The following is a 21101-nucleotide window of genomic DNA, read 5'->3' on the forward strand; positions in this document are numbered from 1 at the left end:
TTTTTTCCCCTTGTCCTTTTTCTGTCTCTCTCTCTATATTTATTTTCTTTTTCCTTTTTTTTTATGTTGGTGAATTCTTGATGACCATTGCCCCAGACCTAGCTTTTCATTGGACTTTGCTCCCATCTCTTTATTTCTACTCATCTAAACAAATACTATGGGAAAGAAGATGAATTAGTAGAGTCTGATTTGAAGATGATTTTGAAACCAGTGCAATTCGGCCATATCCAGGGTCTGTGAATCAACAGCATTATCAGGATGACCAGGAGGAGCTGGTTTTAACTGATGGATATGAAGGACTGGCTTTTGACCACCATGATCATCACATGAAAAGAGGTTACTTTCAGTTTAAACATATTTGAGATGTTTTCCCCTGTTTTCTTTCTGTTCATTTCTGTTTAAAAAAAAATACTGGCAGCACTATAGTAAATGTTGGTCCACTGTAAGCACGTGGCATCTTAGTTCCCTGCCCAGGGACGGAGTCCATGCGCCCTGCATCGGGAGCGTGGTCTTAACCCGTGAGCCACCAGGGACGTCCCTCTTTCCATTCCTGTTTTCTTCATGGAGATGCTATGGGAATCACAGCAGCCTTCTTTTGTTGTAGATGGCCCTTCTATCCTCCAGCTTCTGTTCTTGATCTCGCTTACACTGCCTACACATGTCACAAATGTGAGCTGCACACTGGTGTTGCCCTAGGCTCAGAGACTGCGGTGATAGCGGAAGTGTCCTGGAGCGCCTGGAGATGGGCAGTTAGAGCTCACCCACAGGTGTCTGAGGTTCGGGGCAGTGAGAACCTGCAGCAGGGCTCATCATTAAGCTGGGGAAGGGCCTAAGGCAGGCGCCCCTTCCTAAGGTCTTTGAACCTAAGGATGAGTTAGTTAGGTTTAGAATCCACGCAAAGTCTTGATTATCCATGCAGGGTTAGGTGAGGAAGCCAAGCAGGATCGCAGTCCCATGCAGGTGGTGAGGCTCAGCTTCCTTTTCTCTGGGAATCCAGCTGTAACTTTGACTCTGTGTGTCATCTGAGCTCCTGCAGCCTGGGCAACTTGAATCACACCTTCTAGTATCTGAGTGACAGGCTTCCTGCCTCTGAAACCATGGCCCAGCTCCTCCTCCTTCCTCTTGGGGTCCTGTTTTATCTTTGGTTGTCTGGACAGGAATGTGTTCCTTAGAGTGGAGCCTACATCTTTCTTCTCTTCCCTGGAGGCCTACAGGGTTCCTGGGCTGTAGGATTCAAGCTTGTGAAGGCTTGTTCGACTTGTGCACACTTGCCTCGGGGGCCTCTCCTATCGAAGCACTCAAAGCAAGAAAAGAAAAGAGAGATGAAAGAGAGGGCTGGAATCTGCCACACAAAAATTAAACACAAATATAACAGCAGTACTACAGACAGAACTAAAAGGCAAATAGGGGAAATATTTGCAAAAATGATAAACTAAGGATGAATCTTCTCAACAAAGAAGGTAGAGACAAATCAATAAGAAAGACATGAAGATACTTATAGACACTTCACAGATGAAATCCCAGTGATTAAAATGTATTTGGCAAAAGATATTGAACCTATCAGTAAGCAGAAATAGAAATGAAAACAATATATGTTCATTTATTAATTTTGCAAGGTGAGAAAAAGATCATAGCCAGTGCAGAGCCTGGATGTGGGGCAGTGGGCACCCTCATGTAGTGCTGAAAGCCGTGCTCACCGTCAGTATAGCATCTGGAAAGCATTTTGGAACTGGGTCTAAAAGATCCTAAGAGATGCTCATTCTCTATGCACTAATTTTACTTCTGAGAATCTATCCAAGGAACAAATAGTGACATGGGGAATGTCTCATGAAATCATGTTAAGCAACAAAACCAGGGCATACAAGTTATGTGATATATAATCCCCCTTACACAAATTATATATTTATGAATAAATATTTTCTTTGTGTGACTTGGGGGAGAAGTGTTTTTTTTTTATTTTTGGCCCTGCCCTGTAGTGTGTAGGATCTTAGTTCCCCCTCCAAAGTGAAAGTGCAGATTCTTAACCACTGGACCACCAGGGAATTCCTGGGAATGTCTTTCTTATGGGTGATTTTTAAGAGCTGTTTTTATTTATGTATTTTTGGCTGTGTCGGGTCTCAGTTGTGGCATTTGTGATCTTTCACTGTGGCACGCAGGCTTAGTTTCCCTTCTGCATGTGGGATCTTAGTTCCCTGACCAGGGATCCAACTGGTATCCCTTGCATTGGAAGGCAGATTCTTAACCATTGGACCACCAGGAAAGTCCATTATGCATGATTTTTGATTATCATACTTTACATATATTTTCTATAATAAGCTTTAAAAGCTGAAGGTTTTGGGGGGAGTCTCTGTGAAATGTATAGTCATGGACCCAAATAAATCCGGAAGTTAGCTCTAGGACCACACATGCGTGCTCAGTTGTGTTAGACTCTTCGCGACCTCATGGGTTGTAGCCCACCAGGATCCTCTGTCCATGGGATTTTCCAGACAAGAATACTGGAATGGGTTGCCGTTTCCTCTTCCAGGGGGTCTTCCCAATCCAGGGATGAACCCATGTCTCCTGAGTCTCCTGCACTGTGGGCAGATTCTTTACTGCTGAGCCACCTAGGAAGCCCTAGCTTTAGGAGTCAAGGGGCAAATCACTAGCACAACCTGTCACTTTGCAAGATTAGGAAATACATGATATGTGCACCAAAATTCTCCATAAGGTTGGGGACAGAGGTCGCCAGCCCACGTGGTTGGGCCCCTTTGGTGGGTGAGATCATCTCGTTCCTTGCCGTGTGACCTCGGTACAGCTTGCTCCTTTGCGGGTCTCTCAGTTTCCTGTCTCTACAAGGGTAGGGTGGGAGGGGGCCAGGTTAATAACCTTGAATGGTCTTGGCAGATCTCGGCTGAGGCAATAACTCTGTTCTGGAAGAGAACTTTGACATTATCTGGTTACACCGCTGAGAGGGATGGAGCGCTGGGATCTTCAGGTTCCAGCTCCTTACCTGCTGAGAGACCAGTGCACAAGACCCCGTTACCTATTCACGGCCACCACATTGCCCTGCCTTGGCCACCCTCTCTTCCCATCACCCCTGGGCTCACTCAGCTAGTTTGGCTGCTCAGGCTTGATTGATTCCCAGTCTTTCTGCTCTGGAGGAGCAGGAAAGGGTGAACCCTAGGCTATGGAGCTGTTTATTGGAGGCATGAGCTGAAAAGCCTTTGGGGAGCCCCACCTGCCTGGGGAGAGGTGTCTCCCCCCTGCCGGGCCCTCTCTATGGGACATTTTTGAGATGGTTTGGCTCTCAGGGCTGAGCTACCCTGATGGTGCGAAGGTGTCAAGGCCACTTCCTGGTGTGCAGAAGCCCCACCCCCTCAGCCCACACTCACCTGTGGGCTGATGGTCGCACACACACCTGCTCAGCCTTGATAAGGCCTCCAGTGCTCAGAGTCCTTTCCCAGAAGCTGGGACGTTTATGGTAATACTGTCTGGGCCTTCTGAAACTTTTGCTTTCAGGCGTGAGCAAGTCTCAGGGGCCTCCCTCCCAGCTGCCTTCTTAAGAGTGGGGCTGGCAGCTCCGTTGGGGGCTGATTCTCCTTCCAACCCAGGCATAAACTGGACTTCAGGCTTCCAGGAAGGCCGGTGAGCGAGGCTCCTCTCTCAGCCGCCCCGAACCCCTGCCTGGGGTGCCACCTCCAGACTGTGACATCTCTAGCCTCCCCTGGAATAGCAGGGCCGGTGTTGGGTGTGGGGCAGAGGCAGCCACCCTGGGCTGGTGGAGCTGGCCAGGAAGGGTGTGTGGAGCTGGCCAGGAAGGGTGTCCCTAGAGACCCTGCCTTCCTGATGAGGGCCCGTTTCTCCTCAGCACCCAACAGATGCATGGGAAGACGGCTTCTCTGAAGAAGAGCATGGAGAAGCTAGGTGGGGTCCAGAGAGCCCAAGACACCAGGTGAGGCCATTTTCCCAGTCAGACATACGTCTGATTGGAGGTGGGCAGCCCTTGGGAGGGGACCTGTAAGAAAGGGGGCCTTAAGGCTGCATCATGAGGTCAGTTTGGGCATAGGCTGCCTGGGGCCTCTTCCTCCCACTCCCAGGCCTAGCCCAGGGCACTGGAACCTAGCAGAGTCTAGGCTTCTTGGGTTACCATCCTCCTCTCTGCCCACCTGTCCTCAGGCCAACCTGGACAGGGCAAAAGTTTGTGTTTCAGCAAACCACCCTCCACCCCACCTCTGCCAGCTTTGGTAGCCTCCGTCAGGTCAGGCTAGTCTGCCCAGCTTCCCACTGCAGAGCTGCAGGCCCAGGGAGGTGGCTGTGAGGAGGGCAGTCCTGCCTCCTCCATCATGGCCCATGGCCAGGCCCCAGAGCCGTGAATCTGATGCCTCCACCCCACCCGCTCCCCATACTGAGCCCCATCCCTGGCCTCCTGCTCATTCATCCTGGGCCTGCTCCTCAGCTTGTTCCTTGGGCAGAGAAACGGGAGGGGGTTTTTGTCCCCAGGGGTGGTCGGCTCTAAGCATCTCTGGGAGCTGAGGCTCAGGTTGCCTGTATCTTCTGGGGCTGGGGGGTAGCTGCGCACAGCTGACCCCTCCCTGTAGCAGGAGTGTCCCTGCCCGGGGCGAGTCTGTGCAGGCTGCGCTCACCACTTTGCTGTGGCCCCTGGAGACGAGCCCTGGTCTCCAATCTCTGCCCCAAGCTGGTGGCTTGAGGCCAGGGCAGCGCTGGCACCAAGGATGCATGGGGCTGGGGGGAGGGTGGGATTTGAGGTTCCTTGCCCCTGCAATGGCCTGTCTCCTTTGCAGCCTGTACTGGCCAGAAGGCTTGAAGGGTGAAGATGTAAAGAAGTGCAGCCGAGAAGGGGTAAGTGTGTGGAGGCCAACTTCTTACTACCTGCTGGGGGAGGGGATCCTGGGCTGCCTGACTTTGGTGGCTGTTGACTCTGTGGCCACAGGAAACCTGGTGGATGTCCCCTCCTGGGTGGGTGTTGTGTCCCCTTCCCGTCATGGGCTTGCTGTTAAGACCCCGGGTCACCAGGAAACAAGCTGTGCTCAGAACTCAGCCCTCCTCACCCACTGGCTGCTCACCTGCTGCTTCACAGCTAAGACCCCATAGGCCCCCCTCACGCCCTGTGGCCTTATTTCCTGGTGGCTGGAGCAGGGCCCTCTGGTGGTATGATCTCCCAGGACTTCTCAGACCCAGCTCCTGTGTTTTGCAGATGCTACTGAGTAAATACAACCAGCAGTACCACAAGCTGTTTAAGGACATTCCCTTGGAGGAGGTGGTTCTCAAAGGTGAGCTGCCTCCCTGGGATGGTGGGACAGGCCATCCTGCCGTGCCCGAAGCCCAGGGCCTCTCCCCCCAGAACCTCCAGGCACAAGTTCAGCCATGGGAACTGGCTGCCCTTTAAAGGGGTTGGTCTCTTTTTCTTCAGAAGTCTGAGAAGATTGGGCTGATTTGAGATATGGAGTTGGATTGTGAAAATTTCCTTGAATGTCAGGGCTTCTAAATTTCATTTCTGTTCTGCTCTTACCAGTGACTGTTCTTCCCTGCTCAGATCTCTCAGGGAGTGTGTTGGAGCATTTGCACAATCAAGGCCCTCTCTCCAGGGAAGAGCAGGGCAAGAGGTTCTGCCTATGGGGGTGAACATGCAGGTTGGGGGACAGTGCAGAAACCTGGCAGATCTTTTGGGGCATGGGTAGAGGAAGAGGAAGGATCTAGCAGTCTGGAACGGCGGGTATAGTAGTTCAGTTCAGTTGCTCAGTCGTGTCCGACTTATTGCAACCCCATGAACTGCAGCACGCCAGGCCTCCCTGTCCATCACCAACTCCCCCAAACCCATGTCCATTGAGTTGGTGATGCCATCCAACCATCTCATCCTCCATCGTCCCCTTCTCCTCCTGCCCCCAATCCTTCCCAGCATAAGGGTCTTTTCAAATCAGTCAGCTCTTCGCATCAGGTGGCCAAAGTATTGGAGTTTCAGCATCAACATCAGTCCCTCCAATGAACACCCAGGACTGATTTCCTTTAGGATAGACTGGTTGGATCTCCCTGCAGTCCAAGGGACTCTCAAGAGTCTTCTCCAACACCACAGTTCAAAAGCATCAGTTCTCTGGGGCTCAGCTTTCTTCACAGTCCAACTCTCACACTCATACATGACTACTAGGGGTGGTCAGGATTCTCAGGAAAGGATGCGAGGATGCTGAGGGAATTGGTGGTTGGGGCTTGGGATTGGGGAGGGGACTGAGGAGTTCAGTCCCCGAGGTTGGAATCTGGACTCCTCTGGGTGGGAGGACCCAGGTCCTGGGGCTCCTGGCTGGACCTTGCTCATGGCAATCTCATTCGTGTGACTTCCCAGTGTGCTCCTGTGCCCTCCAGAGGGACCTACTTCTCCAGGGCCGGCTCTACATCTCCCCCAACTGGCTCTGCTTCCATGCCAGCCTCTTTGGCAAGGATATCAAGGTATATCAATATATAAGTGGTAAGGCCTCAGCCCAGGGAAGAGAAGTCCCTGCCCTGTGGGCACACCTCAAGTCAGACCTGTCCCTCTGCACTCTGGCACTTGGTGAGGCCTCTCACTGCGAGGCATTCTACCCGGTGTCAGGGCAGTAGCCCCACCCCATCCAAACAGGGCCCCGATTGAGACTCCACATCTGGCCTGAGCAGCCTGAAGAGTTCACTGCTGAGTTACTCTGCTTATGGGGTACCTCCTAAATGCCTTCACAAACCGAGTGGGATGTCACACTTTCGGGGCCATAAAGTGCCCAGGTGGTGGCTCAAGGAACTCTTACTGGAGTATGGGATTCAGCAGGGCAACCATCCTTGCCTCCTAGATGATGGAGTAAGAGCCTAGAGTGGAGTGTGCTGCCTTTGGGGTGGGAGATAACTGGAAGGAAGCCCACATGAGGCAGTGGGAGGTTCTGATACTCTCCTCCATGGGCCAGACTTGTCCATGGTGTTCACGCTTGGCTCACGCCAGGTGTGGCTGGGGCCCTAAGCAGGAAGCAGAGGGACTGTGTCCTTGGGGGTGAGTCCTGAGAGAAGCCTGCCTCTTCCCCCGTCAGGTGGTCATTCCCGTAGTGTCTGTGCAAATGATCAAAAAGCACAAGATGGCACGGCTCCTCCCCAACGGCCTGGCCATCACCACCACCAGCCAGAAGGTCAGTTAAGTTTCTGGGCCAGCGCTCCCAGCCCCAGGAGCCCACAGCTTGACCCTGGCACTCTCCCGTCTTTACGCACCTCGCCCCTTTCTGGTTTCTCTATTCCAGTATGTCTTTGTGTCCCTGCTCTCCCGGGACAGTGTATACGACATGCTGCGAAGGGTCTGCACCCACCTACAGGTATGGAGCCTAGGGCAGGGCAGGGGCCCAGGAGACTCCTCAGGCCTGGACTGAGGTCTTGGGACCTGGTTGTTGGGGGAGGTCGGCCCATCCCTTGGGCACAGGGAACCAGGGTAGAGAGAGGGGAGTAACAGGCTCAGGCTCAGTGAATCAGAGGCAGTCCGTGGACTGGGTGTCTGTGCTAGTGCGCTTGTCTCTCGGAGGCCATCGGGCCCCTGCATGTCCCATGTGCAGCCCTCACTTGTGCTTCCTGGGTGCAGACAGATGGGCTCATGTGGCCGGTTCAGCTCCCTCTGGCCTGTGCTGAGGAAGGGGGAGGGCAGCAGCGTGGGAGAGTACAACCCTTTGGATTTGCCCTCTGCTTCAGGATTAACTAGGGATCCTCCCTGCAAACACTTTAGACTCCATCTGACCCAAAGGGCTCATTTGGAGGTGAAGCTCTCTTGGAGAGTGTTAGTACGTCCCCATGTCTGACTTTGGCTGTTCCATGATGGACTGGTAACCCCTGTTCCCTTCTGTCCCCAGCCTTCAAGCAAGAAGAGTCTGTGTGTAAGAGAGCTTCCAGAGGAACCTGAGTGCGAGTCTCTGGTGAGAGCTAAGGCTGGGAGCAGAGATGCTGGCCTGAGATTGCCTGTGGCTTTGAGACTTCAGGGCCTCCTGGTGGGGGGCCCACAGTGCAAAACTGGGGCACCAGGCTCAAGAGCCATTGGCACACTGTGTCAAGGTGTCCCAAGACCCGCCATGCTCCGTGCCATGCAGAGTCCTGGGCAGATTATGTTGACATTCTGAGCAGAACACATGCCCAGCCCCTAGAACATGGCCCAGGTTGGACCCCCACACCTTTGTAGGTACAGGGCCAGCAACCCATCCTCTTCCCTTTAGTGGAGTCAGAAGGCCTTCAAGGGGCTGGAGGTGTCCCTGAAATAGAGCTCTGAAGGCTATCATTCCAGAACACAAGCAGGCTCATTGTCGATTTGCCAAGGTCCTGGCCCTTTCTTTTGCTCCCAGGATCCTAGGTAAGTAAAGTTTCTAGCGTAGGAGTTGGGGTGAGGGGGTAGCAATGACTCCAGGGTGTTTTGAAGTCTCTGTCTGTAACTATTAAGTGTTTAGCCAAGCATGTGATATGCGCAATGCCATGCAGGGGATGGAAGGCAATGTTCCCATTTTTATTGATGGGACCTTAAGTGCCCCTGCCAAGGGCAGTGATGTATTCAGAGCGCAGATTAGCAGGAAGCACGACTTATTCCATCTAAGAGAGTGCGAACTCTCCTGGACTCAGCTGATCTGAGCATGCACCTGGGTTGCCTCATGTCCTGGTTCACTAGCAGTCTTCAAAGAGGCCATCCCCTGGAAGAGTGGCTGGTTGTAGCAAGGGAGCAGATGAGAAATGTGATTGCTGTGGCTGTGGTTTCCCTGCTTCTGGGTATCTGCTTTCATGCTCGCTAGGCATCCATACTGATAATATCTGGACAGGCTTTGATAAACCTAGTGTGGATCCTTAGGGCAAGTGAGATCTCAAAGGCCAAGGTGAGACAGTGTCTCCTGCCTTCTCTGCAGGAAGCCCTCATCCCCGAGATGAAGTGGAGGAAAGTGTGCCCTGCCTCCAGGTCCATGTCTCTCCCAGATAGCATCCCTTGTATCTCTCGGGCATCCGTGGAATCCACAGACAGCTTCTTCCCCTCCAGGGAGCCTCTGGGGTCTGGTGAGTTCAGCGTGCTTGTCCACAGCACCTGCTTGCAAAAACAAGGTTTTCTGTCCTCCCACTTCTGTGCAAAGAGGTCATCACAGCTAGGAGGGTTTCTGAGGGCAGTTTCTTTCTTTCTGCAAATCCATAATGGAAAGCCGAGAGCTCAAGTGGCTTCAGAGAACAGGGGTTGGGAATGGGCTGGGGGCTTGTCTTCTGCCCCAGGGAGATGCCGAAAGCTGTCCTATTGCAGAGATCTCCGACTGTGAGGAGGAGAAGCTGGAGGAGGGACTCACGAGCAGCAGGGAGCTCAAGCTCTGGGATTACCCGCTCCTGAAGGTCTTCTTTGTGCTGTAGGTGACTGGAGAGTTGGGGGGTGGGGGGACAGACCTGACCCGATCTGCCTGGGTGTGTGGGTGTTTAAAGCTGGGGCCTTGGTGTGTGGGTAAGTCATTGTCCAGAGTGAGGGAGAAAGCTCGGAGTCAGCTGTAAGCTCCTGGGTGGTGGGGGTGGCCATGCAGCAAGCCCCTTCTGGAGCAAGATAAAGTATCTCCGGTTTTCATTCCTTCAAACTTGTAATTTAGGGTTAAGGCTGTGGGGAAGGGGCAACGTATGAAACTGTGGGAGAAAGAAAAAGTTGCAGAGGATTGGGGAGGGAGGGGTCTGGCAAAGTCTGAGAGGCCCATCAGCTAGACCAGGGGAGGGCCATGGCCTTCCCACCGCCCACCACTGGGGTGTTCTCTGGACACCAGGCTTGTGTGTCATTCGGCCTGAGAGCTATGAGAGCGGTGAGCTTGGTGGATGTTTTATGAACAGCCAGCCAGCCTCTGATTCCCTCGCCTTACCTCGGCACCTTCCTCTGGGTCTGCTGGCAGGGTTTTGACTGTCAACCTCAGGATTTGCCTGGGGGAAGGGCTACCACCTGAGGGGGTAATCTTAGTGGCCTCATAGAGGGGGTGTGGGACCAAGGTGGCTGGTTAGAGGGAAGGTGGGCTCTGCTGAAGGACCCAGAACTCCTGCGGGGCTTCAGGGACACTTTCATGGGGACCAGTCTCAGGACCCCCTTGTGGCCTCTGGGAAGAAAGAGGCCCAGGTCTGAATGAAGCTGTAAGCAAAGGGTTCTTCAACTCCTCCAGTTGCAGGAACTAGCTTAGTCCCACTCCTGTGTTTGGTGATCCTGTAGAAATGCCTCCTTTCTAGAAGAGAGACTCACCTCCTCCCTACCCCTCTTTCTCCAGGATCTGCTTCTTGGTCATGTCTTCATCCTACCTGGCGTTCCGCATCTCCCAGCTAGAACAGCAGTTATGTTCCCTGAATTGGGGCGGCTCGGTCCCTGGGCACAGGTGATGCCCCTTCTCTTTCTCATGCTTCTGGGATTGAGGGTGAAGGACAGGAGCCAACGCCTACGGCCAGGCTCCTTGCTAGTCTGGCTGGTCTTGGCCTTGCCCTTGAGCTGGTTTTTTGGCCCTCAGCGAGGTTGGGCAGGGTATGCAGGGTACACAGACCCCACCTTGACCTGCCCTCATGGGCGGACCCACTGACTTGTCTGTTTTCTAGGCCCTTTGTCTGACCTGTGTGCCATCTCTTCTGTGTGCAGGTAACAGCCACTTGGCCTTTGACCCCAGTCCTCCAAGAGGAATGCTCTGGGTGCTAAGGTGCCACCACCGACGCCCTTGGTTTGTGCTGCTGCTGTGTTGAGACCGAGTCAGAAAGAAAATATTGCAGAATCCTTCTCCTCCCTGCAGCTCTTCTCCCTCCTTAAATGAGTGGTCTGAAGTACCTGTTTACAAAACTCCTACAATTTTGGGACTGAGACAGAAAGCCAAGTTTCTGGAAATAGACCAGGAGTTCTGTACACTAAGCTTTAGCAGCCACTTATGTGAAAAAAAATTTTTTTAACTTGCTCCTTGGAAACAGTTCTGACACACAGGTAGAACATTTGGGGTCACTGCAAGGGACAAAGGCCATGCTTTGATACCAAGCACATGGCCCACTCCAGTGGTGGGACAGCGGCCAGAGCCCAACTTGGCAGTGTGGGCTCCACTCTCTCCCAGCATATTGTGCTCTCACTTGGACCCCCGAGAGTTCCTGTTCTGCGGCCCAAAGGGTTTCTCTGCAGGTGGCCAGCGGCCCATGCAGGGCAAACTGGAGGCGGTGAGGTGATTCTAGGATCTAGCCAGGGGCGTGTTCATGGTCTGTGCAGAGGCTCGGTTCTGGCCCCTCTTGAGGAGGCGGGCTCAATCTGGGAGCGCACGACTTGCAGCAGGGGAGAATGGCAGTGGTTGTGCAGGAGAACAGAGGGCCGGCATTCTGTGTCCTCCGTTGCTGTTTCCCAGTGAGACAGGGGGAGCGGAGCTTTTTTGATCACTGTGGTCACAGACCAGGTACTCGATCTTCCCCTGGTGTGCTCAAACATTTCGAAGGTGCCCCATGTGGGCAGTGGGGAATGGGAAGGGTCGTGGCTTTGACTGGAGGTCTCCCTTTGTACTCCCTGCTTCACTGCCTGGATTCTGAGCGTGGCCAACGGCATTCTGATGGGCTTGATGGTGTTGGGCCACCAAGGGCCGAGCTCACTATGTCACCTGCAGGCCATGCAGGAGGGTCCTCCACGCCTTGGGCTCTGTTCTCCCATGAGTAAAATGGAGGTGTCCAAGGTGGGCCTGTGACTGCAGGGCCCAGGCCAAGGGGGTCTGTCTGATACCTTTGGAAGCAAGAGAGGTAGAAGACAGGAAGAAGGGACATGGTGGCTTTGCCTTAGAGACCCCTCCTCCTCTGACAATGTCTCAATACTACAAACCTTCTGTGCCTTAAAACTCTCCTGGGACTCTGATCTGCTAAGACAGTGTCTTTGGAGGTGCTGGAAAGGCCTTAGTGGGGAGGGAAGGTCACTGGTGATGGGTAGGTGGGGTCAGAAATAGCCACTTTTTCCCTCGTCAGACACCTGAGAAGTTAACTGGTGGGGGTGGGGTGCGGGTATCCTGGTGGAAATTATTTATTGTGGAGTGTGACTGTCCTGTTTATGACAAACCCAAATGAAGACTGGAGGGACTGACAGGAGGTGATAACTTCCTAAACTCAGGCTGGAGTTCTCTCCATCCCAGGCTCTAGGATCGGGCTCAGAGCCTGGCCTTGGGGGATCCTTTCACTCAAGATGTATGTCTCAGGTAAAACTCGTGGCTCCATTCTCCCTGCAGTGCCACGCTGGATGGATGCCCGTCCTATTTTAGAAACCACGTCCCTGTTTTCAGGGAAATAATCTTATTTGCCCCAACGCCTCCCCTCCCTGGTCCTTGCTGAAGGGCAGGGAGAACAGGTCCATTCTCTGAACCTTGCTGGGTTGAGCCAGAGGTCATGAGAGGTGCCAAGTCATGGGTGGCTATGCCAACATGATGGTGAACCTAGCCTCCAGTCTCCATGTCCTGGGCTCAGCGAGGGCAAAAGGCGTGTAGTAGGGTGGGTGGCTTTGGAAGCCCTCTTGGGGCCCAGAGCTCTGAGTGACTACAGTGGGCCTGTCCCTCTGGAGGGCCCTCTGTTCCTTCCTTCTGTTCCCCAGCCTGTTCCTTTGGCCAGGGTACCTTCTGTTGTGCTCATTTATAAACCATGTGTATTTATGCAGACCTGCTTGCATTGGCAGATGCTTCTCTAATTCCTTGAGAATTTGGTTCAACTATCCTTCAGTTGTTCCACTATGGCATTAAACTTTGAAAATATTTTAAAATAAAAATCTGATTTTTCTAATCCTGTGGTATGGAAAGTTCATTTTTAGGTTTTGATTACTCACTAAAGGTACTCTTACTGACATACTTGGCACCAAGGAGACTGACGGAGCCCAAGTCATTCCCAGAATCCCAAGTACTCTGCAGATCTCATGGGACTTTAGCTAAGCTGACTCATACATCAGGCGTAAGGGATGGTTTGGATGGCCACAGCACGTAGCACAGCGTCCTGCCTTGGCTGGGTGGACACTGGGAATGCTTCCCCATTTCTGCTGGGCAACTCCAAAGCAAGGTCTGTGCTTCGAACAGTACTGTGCTCCTGACTCAGGAATTAAAAGTCAAACTCAGAGTGAGAAAACTCCTATGTCTTTTTCTGATATCAAGTCCAGATTTTGGAGGTTAAAGTCCAATTTGGGCGACTTCCCTGGTCTCCACTGGTTAAGAACCTGCTTACCAATGCGGAAGACAGCAGTTTGATCTGTGGTCCAGGGAGATCCTACATGCCACAGAGCTAATAAGCCTAGAACCAGAACTTCTGAAGCCCAAGTGCGCTTAGGGCCTGTGCTTTGCGGCGAGATGCCACTGCAATGAGAAGCCTGCACACTGCAAGGAAGAGCAGCCCCCACTTGCAGCAACTAGAGAAAGCCTGTGTGTAGCAGTGAAGACCCAGCATGGCCAAAAAATAAATATTAAATAAAATCCAAATTTGGGCCACATCACCTTTCTTTCTCCTTGGGAGGCGCGCCTCCAGTAGTGGTCTGTTCCTTCAGTACATGCTGAGCCCAGATTCTGAGCTAGCGCTAGACTAGGTGCCAATGGCAGAGCAGTGACCAGTCAGGCAATATCGCTGCATCCCCGGTGGCACTTGCCTTCCACATGAACGTGAGTTCCAAGTAAACCGTGAACAAACAAGGTAATTGCACATTCTGATTGTGCTCCATGACGGAAAGAGACTGATATGAGATACAGTAAAAAGGGAGATAGATTTTTAGATGAGTGGTCAAGAAATGTTCTCTGAGGTGAGATTTAAGTTGCTGCTTAAGGGATGCGGAGCCAGTCATGAAAAGAGCTGGGGAAGGGGTTGGTAACTGTGAAAGGTAGGAAAGAAGGCATGTGTCTCTGAGGAATAGAGACCCATCGGCATGAATCTGGAATATGAGTCAGTGGGAGACTGACGTGAAGAGACATTGGAGAGGTCAACTCAGTGACAACAAAACCGCCTATTTAAAAGTCGATAAGGACCTGAATAGACACTTCAACATCGCTGTCACTAAGCTAAGTCGCTTCAGTCGTGTCCAACTCTGTGCGACCCCATAGACAGCAGCCCACCAGGCTCCCCCGTCCCTGGGGTTCTCCAGGCAAGAACACTGGAGTGGGGTGCCATTTCCTTTTCCAATGCATGAAAGTGAAAAGTGCAAGTGGAGTCACTCAGTCATGTCTGACTCTTAGCGACCCCATGGACTGTAGCCCACCAGGCTCCTCCGTCCATGGGATTTTCCAGGCAAGAGTACTGGAGGCACTAGGGGAAAGCAAATAAAAACCACAATTAGATACCACTTCATATCCATTAGGATGGCTACTAGCAACAAAAACAAAAGAATCCCTGAAAGCATTAGTGAGGATGTGGAGAAACTGGAACCCTTATGCACTACTGATAGGAGGGCGAAACGGTGCAGCCACTGTGGCAAACAGCATAGCAGTTCTTCAGAAAATTAAAAGCAGAATTACCCTCTGATCCAGAAATTCCATCTGTGTATATACCCACGAGAACTGAAAATACGAGCTTGAAGAGCTATCTGTACACCCATGTTCATAGCAGCGTTATTCACAATAAGCCAAAAGGTGGAAGCAGCCCAAGGGTCTATTGACAGGTGAATGGGTGAACAAAATGTGGTACAGACATGGATTGCAGTATCAGTCAGCCTTCGAAAGGAAGAAACTTGACGTGCACTACAACATAGATGAACCCTGAGGACACTGTGCTTAGTGAAGTCAGTCAATCACAGAGAGACAAGTACTGTATGATTCTACTTGCATGCGGTACGTGTGGCAGTCCAGTTCACAGAAAACAGGAAGCAGAATGGTGGCTGCCAGGAGCTATGGGGAAGGGAAATGGGAGTTATTGTTTAATGTGTACAGAGTTTCAGTTATGCAAGATAAACAGAATTCTCGAGACTGTTACACAATGTGAATGTGAAACTTAAAAATGATTAAGATGATCAATTTTACGTGTATTTTACCACACACACACACACAAAATAGGAGGTTGGAGAGGTAGGCAGAAGGGAATTGTGATTTTTTACATTCATGGGTATGGCAGCTCAGGTCTGAAAATTTGGAGCTGGTAGTCAGTGGTTACTGAAGCCAAGGGCTTTCTTTTGTTAGAGGAAGTAACCTGTTGATGCAATATGCAGAAAAATATGGCTGAATCTCTATGTGATCATACACCTCCTTTTCACTATTTCCGGGGAGTAGTCCATAGCATCATCACAGTTGCGGGCATATCATCTTATATTTTTTAAGTTGGGCTAGCTTTATAAGGGAGAAACAACTGCCTTACACTTGGACAGATGGAGGGAGATATACGTATATATATTAATATGTATATAGATTATTTTATGTGGGAACCTCAGTTTGCATCATGGGCTTTAGTCAGATCAGGGAGAATCGTGGAAGTAGCCAGGAGTTCTTGTGAACAAGGCATTCAGGAGTGAGGAGGGCTCTGGGACAACTGCATCCCACCAGAGATATCCTGGGACTAAGAAAGTGCCCTCACTCCCACTCCTACGTGTCCAGCCAGCCAGCCCTGGCCCTCTCATCTGGTGGCCGTGACGTCAGGACTCCTATCGAGCTAGGTGAGGTCGTGACCCTGTGCTGCTCCTCTCTCTTAGGAGCTGGACCACAGACTCAGGGCATCCTAGAGTACCGAAGCTCACCTGTCAGCCACAGGCTGGGCCAAGTCAGCTCCCTAGGTGGATCTCACCCTGAGGGTGCTGAGAGGCCACTGGGGGCCACTAGGTGGCAGCAAAGTCCAGCAGGAACTGGAACCAAGGCGCGAGGGACAGACTTCGCTCTTCTCTCTCAAAGACCCCCGCTGTCCCCAGGCCCTGACAGTGGCAGCAGGGAAGCTCTTCTCTCTCAAAGGGCCCCCTTGTCCCCAGGCCCTGACAGTGGCAGGAGGGAAGCTGCGCAGGCTCGTGGCCATGTTTCCCTGGCCCCCTCTGGTCCTTCCTTTCCTCTCCACTCTTCTTTCATACCTGGGGCAAAGGCCTGAGGTGACTGAGAGGAAAGCATTCCCGAGGGCTCTGCAGATCTGAAGTCAGGTCAGTGAGAAGGCACATGTGGCCGGGGTGAAGAACAAGTGTAGGGGGCGTGTGTGTGTGTGTGTGTGTGTGTGTGTGTGTGTGGTGGGAGGGCCCAGGGGGCAAGTGGGGAACTCAGTGTCCCACAAGGGCCCAGAAGCCCCCGGCTTTCCTCCTCTTCCCTTGTTGTCAGTAGTGTCTTCTCTTACTCAGGGTGCAGAACTATAGAAACCTTGTGCGATTTCCCTTTCTCCTCCTGCCTTCATTTAGAGAAGAGGCTGGACCCCAGAGCAGCGAGGATTCGAATGTAACGGTTACGTGGCTCCACAGGCTTTGCTCTCTGAAAGTGACGGGGAGGGAGGCATTTAAGCCTCTGAAATGATAATCTAGAGAAACCCGAGTTCATCCTCCGTGAGCCTGACCTCCACAGAGCTGAGGAGCACCTGGCGCCCAGCAGGCCCTGCTGGCTGGCCCGCCTTCGCTTGGCAGGGCTCCTTGCCTTCCTGGAATGTGTTCCTTCTTGTTTGCCACTCCGTGCTTGGCCTCGAGCCAAACCTGAGCTCCTCAGAATACTGTGTCCCACTCACTTCTCTTGCAGGATCTGAGACAAGGCCCTTTTCCGCTTGGGGAAAGGCCAGGCCCTGGCTGCAGCCTCATTCTCCTGGTGCTGCCCTGTCTCGGGACATCAGCCTCTTCAATGGTCAAGGGCAGAAGGCAGTGGCACCCCGGCAGAGCAGAGTGGCATATTGACATCTTAGCCTTTTGGCAGCCTTCTAAATTGGGCCAGAGTGGGCAAAGTGTTACTCACAAGCTGTTCATTAACTTGTTAAATGCAGAAAGGTTGGCTTAGGCTCCGCTTTGGGAGAACGTGACACCCACTGCTCCTGGATTCACTGTGGCGTGAAGGCGTGTTAATTGGTATAGGATTTCTGATGGAAGTTTTTCTTTGCTGTTAGTTATAAAAGCCAGGCTCGTCTGAATGCGTGCTCTTTCTAGGCTGTAGTTAGGTTTAAAAGATGTGTTAAGCACATTCTATGGACCCCTGGATGTATGCTTCTATAGATACTATGATTCTATAATTTTCTGAGCAACAAAATGGGTACCAGGCCCCACACTGGGTGCTTTTTTATGCTCATCTGAGTCTCACAAGAACCTTTCAATACAACAATATAGTTTTCACAACTTATGCTGTAGAAACGGAGCTCAACGGGACAGAAATACATATGGACCCCTTTGAAGAGTTTACTGAGGATAGCTATGGGACAGTGTGAGACACGTGAGGCCTGATAAGTACAAAAGGGAGTGGTACAGACTGACTCAGTGGCAAGGGGTGTGCTGCCTGTGTGGGATTCAGAGGATGAGCAAGATTTGATCAGGGAGCTGTAGGGAGAACCCTCACAGGCCGTGCGTTTGGGGGGGCGGTTGGTAACGGCAGTACAAGGATGGTGGTGTGGAGGGTGGTGCTGATGACAGCTTAGGAGGAGAGTTCTGCTGAGGAGTGGATACTAAGTGTGCAAAACCTGTCAGGATCTAAATGCCAGAATGAGAAGGAAGGACCTGATTTTTTAGGCAATGAAGAGCTTACTGGGGCTACAGGAGTTTAGGAGTGATGGATAAATATGGTGGTTTGGGAATGCTGGTTGGGAAATGGAGCACAAGGTCAGAATAGTGAAAAGTCTGTCAGAATAGACCGTGGTTTCTCAACCTCAGCACTGCTGCCTTTTCGGATGGCACAGTCCTTTGATGGTGGTGGTGGGGGTAATCCTGTGCCCATTGTAGGGTGTTTGGCCACATCCTTGGCCCACCTGATGCCAGCAGCACTTCCCACTTCCTGCCCCTAGTTGTGACAACCAAAAACAGCTCTAGACATTGCCAAATGTCCCTTGGGGGGCAAAGCGGCCCCCGATTGAGAGTCATTGGTCTAGAAGGCACGAGGTGAGGGCCTGAACCTCAGAATGTTGGCAGGTATTTTCATAACCAACTGCATCAACCTATTGACATTTAGAATAGCTGACAAAAGTAAAATGATTTCCTTGCCACAGGAAATTCATCATCAGTGCCAAAGAACTTAATGGCCTAAGGAAGCTTCAGAAGTAGATCATTCTGCATCTTAGAAACCTCTAGAGGATACACCAAAACTACACATAATGTGCTCTAGACTCATTAGCAAGAAAGTGGCTGATCTCAGGATTTCTCTCTCTACCCCTCACCCTCAAGTCACATCTCACTCAACTCCACTTTGAATAAGGAATGCCCACCCTGCAGGAGAAGCAAGAGATGTGGGTTGGCAAGATTCCCTGGAGTAAGAAATGGCAACCCACTCCAGTATTCTTGCCTGGAAAATTCCACGAACCGAGGAGCATGACGGGCTACAGTCCATGGGGTCACAAAGAGTCGGACACAACTGACTGCACAATCTGTCCACAGGCAGAGAAGCTACTGATCTGTATTTTGCTAGGCTTGCATTCACCTTTTTAACATTTTTTACTTTGCCAATTGGTAGAGTGGATGGATAGAGCCTGGCCTGCAATGAAGAGCAATGATTTACTAAGATGTATCTCTGTCTAAAGAAGGAATTGGCAAAGATCAACCAAGACCATTGTAAGAACTCTGGCTTTTACTCTGAATGAAATGAGGCAAAGGAGTGAATAATAAGCTCTTATTATAGGGGCCTTGAAAGGATCACCACTGGCTGTGACGGGGGGAAAGGTGAGAGCAGGGAGGTCAGTTGGGAGACTGCGGGCCATCTTGTTGAGAGGACAGTGGCACTGACTCAGGTGGTAGAAGTGGAGAAGGTGGGAACAGGGAGAGTCTAGATATATTCTGACCGTAAAAACAGTAGTTTTTACCGACAAATTAGAGACGGCGAATAACAGCAACAGTCATAAAGGATACTCACGTTCTATGGTTTGAGAGGAGGGACAGAATTGCCATCAACTGAGATGGAGAAGGCCATTAGTGGTGCAGTTTTTGGAAGATCAGAAATGTACTATTTAACATGTGAAGTTTAGGATGAGTTTTAGACAGTGAAGTAGGGGGGGTCAGGTGGGTAATAGATATATGGGTCTGGAGTTCAGGAGACAGGTCTGGGAGATATAAGTCTGGGAACTGTCACCATACGGATGGTATTTAACTGCAGGAGACTGGATGAGATCATCAGGGGACTGTGTCTGTGTACAGAGGAAAGTAGGGATGACTGAGCCCTGGGGCACGCTGTCATCGAGAGATCAGGAAGAAGAGGAGGAACTAGTAAGGGAAACTGATGAGTGCCGGATAAAGCAGGAGGAAACCCAGAAGAGTTTGTTGTTCTGGAAGCTAATTACCACATGGCAAGCAGGGGACTGACAAATGCTGTTAATAAACCAAAATTTTCTTTTCCCGTGGCTCAGTGAAAGCTCTTTTTCATTGGAATGTAGCCCAGAAATTTCCAACCTGGACAACTCCAAGCAATTTAATGCTTAGGGGTTATTCTTTCAGTACAAAAATGGCCTGAGCCCCATTTCCAACCTTTGTGGTCAGTCCTGAGACTCAATTTCTACAAGAGTTTCCATGATGCAGTCTGGTTGACTGATGTCTCCTGTTCCTTTAGCTTTTGCCCTTTTGCCCATGATGTGACTCTCCTCATCCTTCACTCCTCCAAATGATCTACCACCAGGAAAATCCAATGTACCCAACCTGCACGAAAGATTGAGAGTTAATGGAAGGCTATGGCACAAGACCAAAAACAACGTCAAATTCAGTGCACATGTGACTGCTTAGAAAACGTGACAGCCACGCTCTGTCTCAGGAAACTCCTCACCGGCCACGTCCTCCAGTAGCCCCTGCCTCCTGCCATGTTTCTGGCATGTATCCCATCTCAGTTCTTTTCATTAGCCTCCCTCCACTTCTTTCCTAGGCCTCATTCTTTTTCTAGGGCATCCAATGAAAATTCAGATTTCTTTCCTCTTATTATTTGCAGTAACTGATCTCTCTTTGTATCCTCCTGGCCCACTTAGGCTAAACCCAGGGAGCTGACCTTTCTCAATCAGAGAGGTCCATCTAGGCATTTACCTCGAACGAAACAAAAAACACTCTCTAGCAATAAATTAGGTGACACTTGAAGTCAGAGAGGCTGTATTCAGTTTTTATTTTTAATAGCAATTTTCCCTTTTGGGTAAATAAAACAGAAAAAAAAAAAAAAAACCACTACCACTAACAAACCACACAGCAGTGTGCTAGGATGGTTAAGAGCAGAGGTTCTCGAGTCAGCACACCCACATTTAAACCTCATTAAGTTCACCTAGGCAACTGTCAGGCTTTAGTCTTTTCATCTCTAATAGGAGGATAACAGCAGTTTCTACCTTAGAGCTGTATGTGTTAGTTGCTCAGTTGTATCCGACTCTGTGACCCATGGATTTAGCCCCCAGGCTCCTCTGTCCTTGGAATTCTCCAGGCAAGAATACTGGAATGGGTTGCCATTTCCTCCTCCAGGGGATCTTCCCAACCCAGGGATCGAACCCAGGTCTGCTGCATTGCAGGCAGATTCTTTCCTGTCTGAGCCACCAGGGAAGCCCTTTAGAGCTTTATGGTTATTACTGATGTAAATATTCCATTTTAATAATGACCAAGCTTTATGGTTATCATTAAAATGGAATATTTACATCAAATCCTTGTAAGTCCTTGACACATACAAAGAGTTTAATGAATTTCAGTTATTATCTATTAAACTTCAAGAAGTAAACTTAAATAAGTATAAAACCCAATGTTGGTAGAGCTATGCAGAATTAGATATAGGTTTTTCTGATACATTTTTAATGGTACCGCACACAGATTCTCCTTTGAGAATGCTTTGGATATCACCATGAAGGGATTATAAATTGCTCATATGCTCTGATGTCTCAGGTCCACTTTTGTATTCCTCAAAGAGGTAGTTTGCAATGAAAAAGTTACTTGTTAAAGAGTGCAGCCCTGTTATTCATAACAACATTGGAACTAACCAAAACACTTAATGAGGAAATGGTTAAGAAAATTAAGATCTACTAACTTGATGTTAACTCCAGGTTACCATTAAACATGAGTAGACACTGATTAAGGGAGGAAATCT

General features: G+C 50.7%; 1 protein-coding gene across 2 annotated transcripts in view; it reads left to right on the forward strand.

The window, feature by feature from the left end:
- GRAMD2 (GRAM domain containing 2) overlaps positions 1-13253 on the forward strand; it is a 34571-nt gene extending 21318 nt beyond the window's left edge. Inside the window, exons 2-12 of one of the 2 annotated variants that reach the window (XM_018053555.1) lie at positions 3848-3931; positions 4782-4839; positions 5195-5270; positions 6335-6438; positions 7041-7136; positions 7245-7316; positions 7842-7904; positions 8874-9018; positions 9254-9353; positions 10239-10343; positions 10598-13253. In XM_018053555.1, the coding sequence (XP_017909044.1) occupies positions 3848-3931; positions 4782-4839; positions 5195-5270; positions 6335-6438; positions 7041-7136; positions 7245-7316; positions 7842-7904; positions 8874-9018; positions 9254-9353; positions 10239-10343; positions 10598-10601 (907 nt within the window). In that variant the 3' untranslated portion in view covers positions 10602-13253. Of the gene's footprint in view, positions 1-3847; positions 3932-4781; positions 4840-5194; positions 5271-6334; positions 6439-7040; positions 7137-7244; positions 7317-7841; positions 7905-8873; positions 9354-10238; positions 10344-10597 lie in introns of those variants that run through there. The other variant, XM_018053554.1, reaches the window with a different exon arrangement.

The sequence above is a fragment of the Capra hircus genome, chromosome 10 (genome assembly GCF_001704415.2).
Source record: "Capra hircus breed San Clemente chromosome 10, ASM170441v1, whole genome shotgun sequence".
Lineage (NCBI taxonomy): Eukaryota > Metazoa > Chordata > Mammalia > Artiodactyla > Bovidae > Capra > Capra hircus.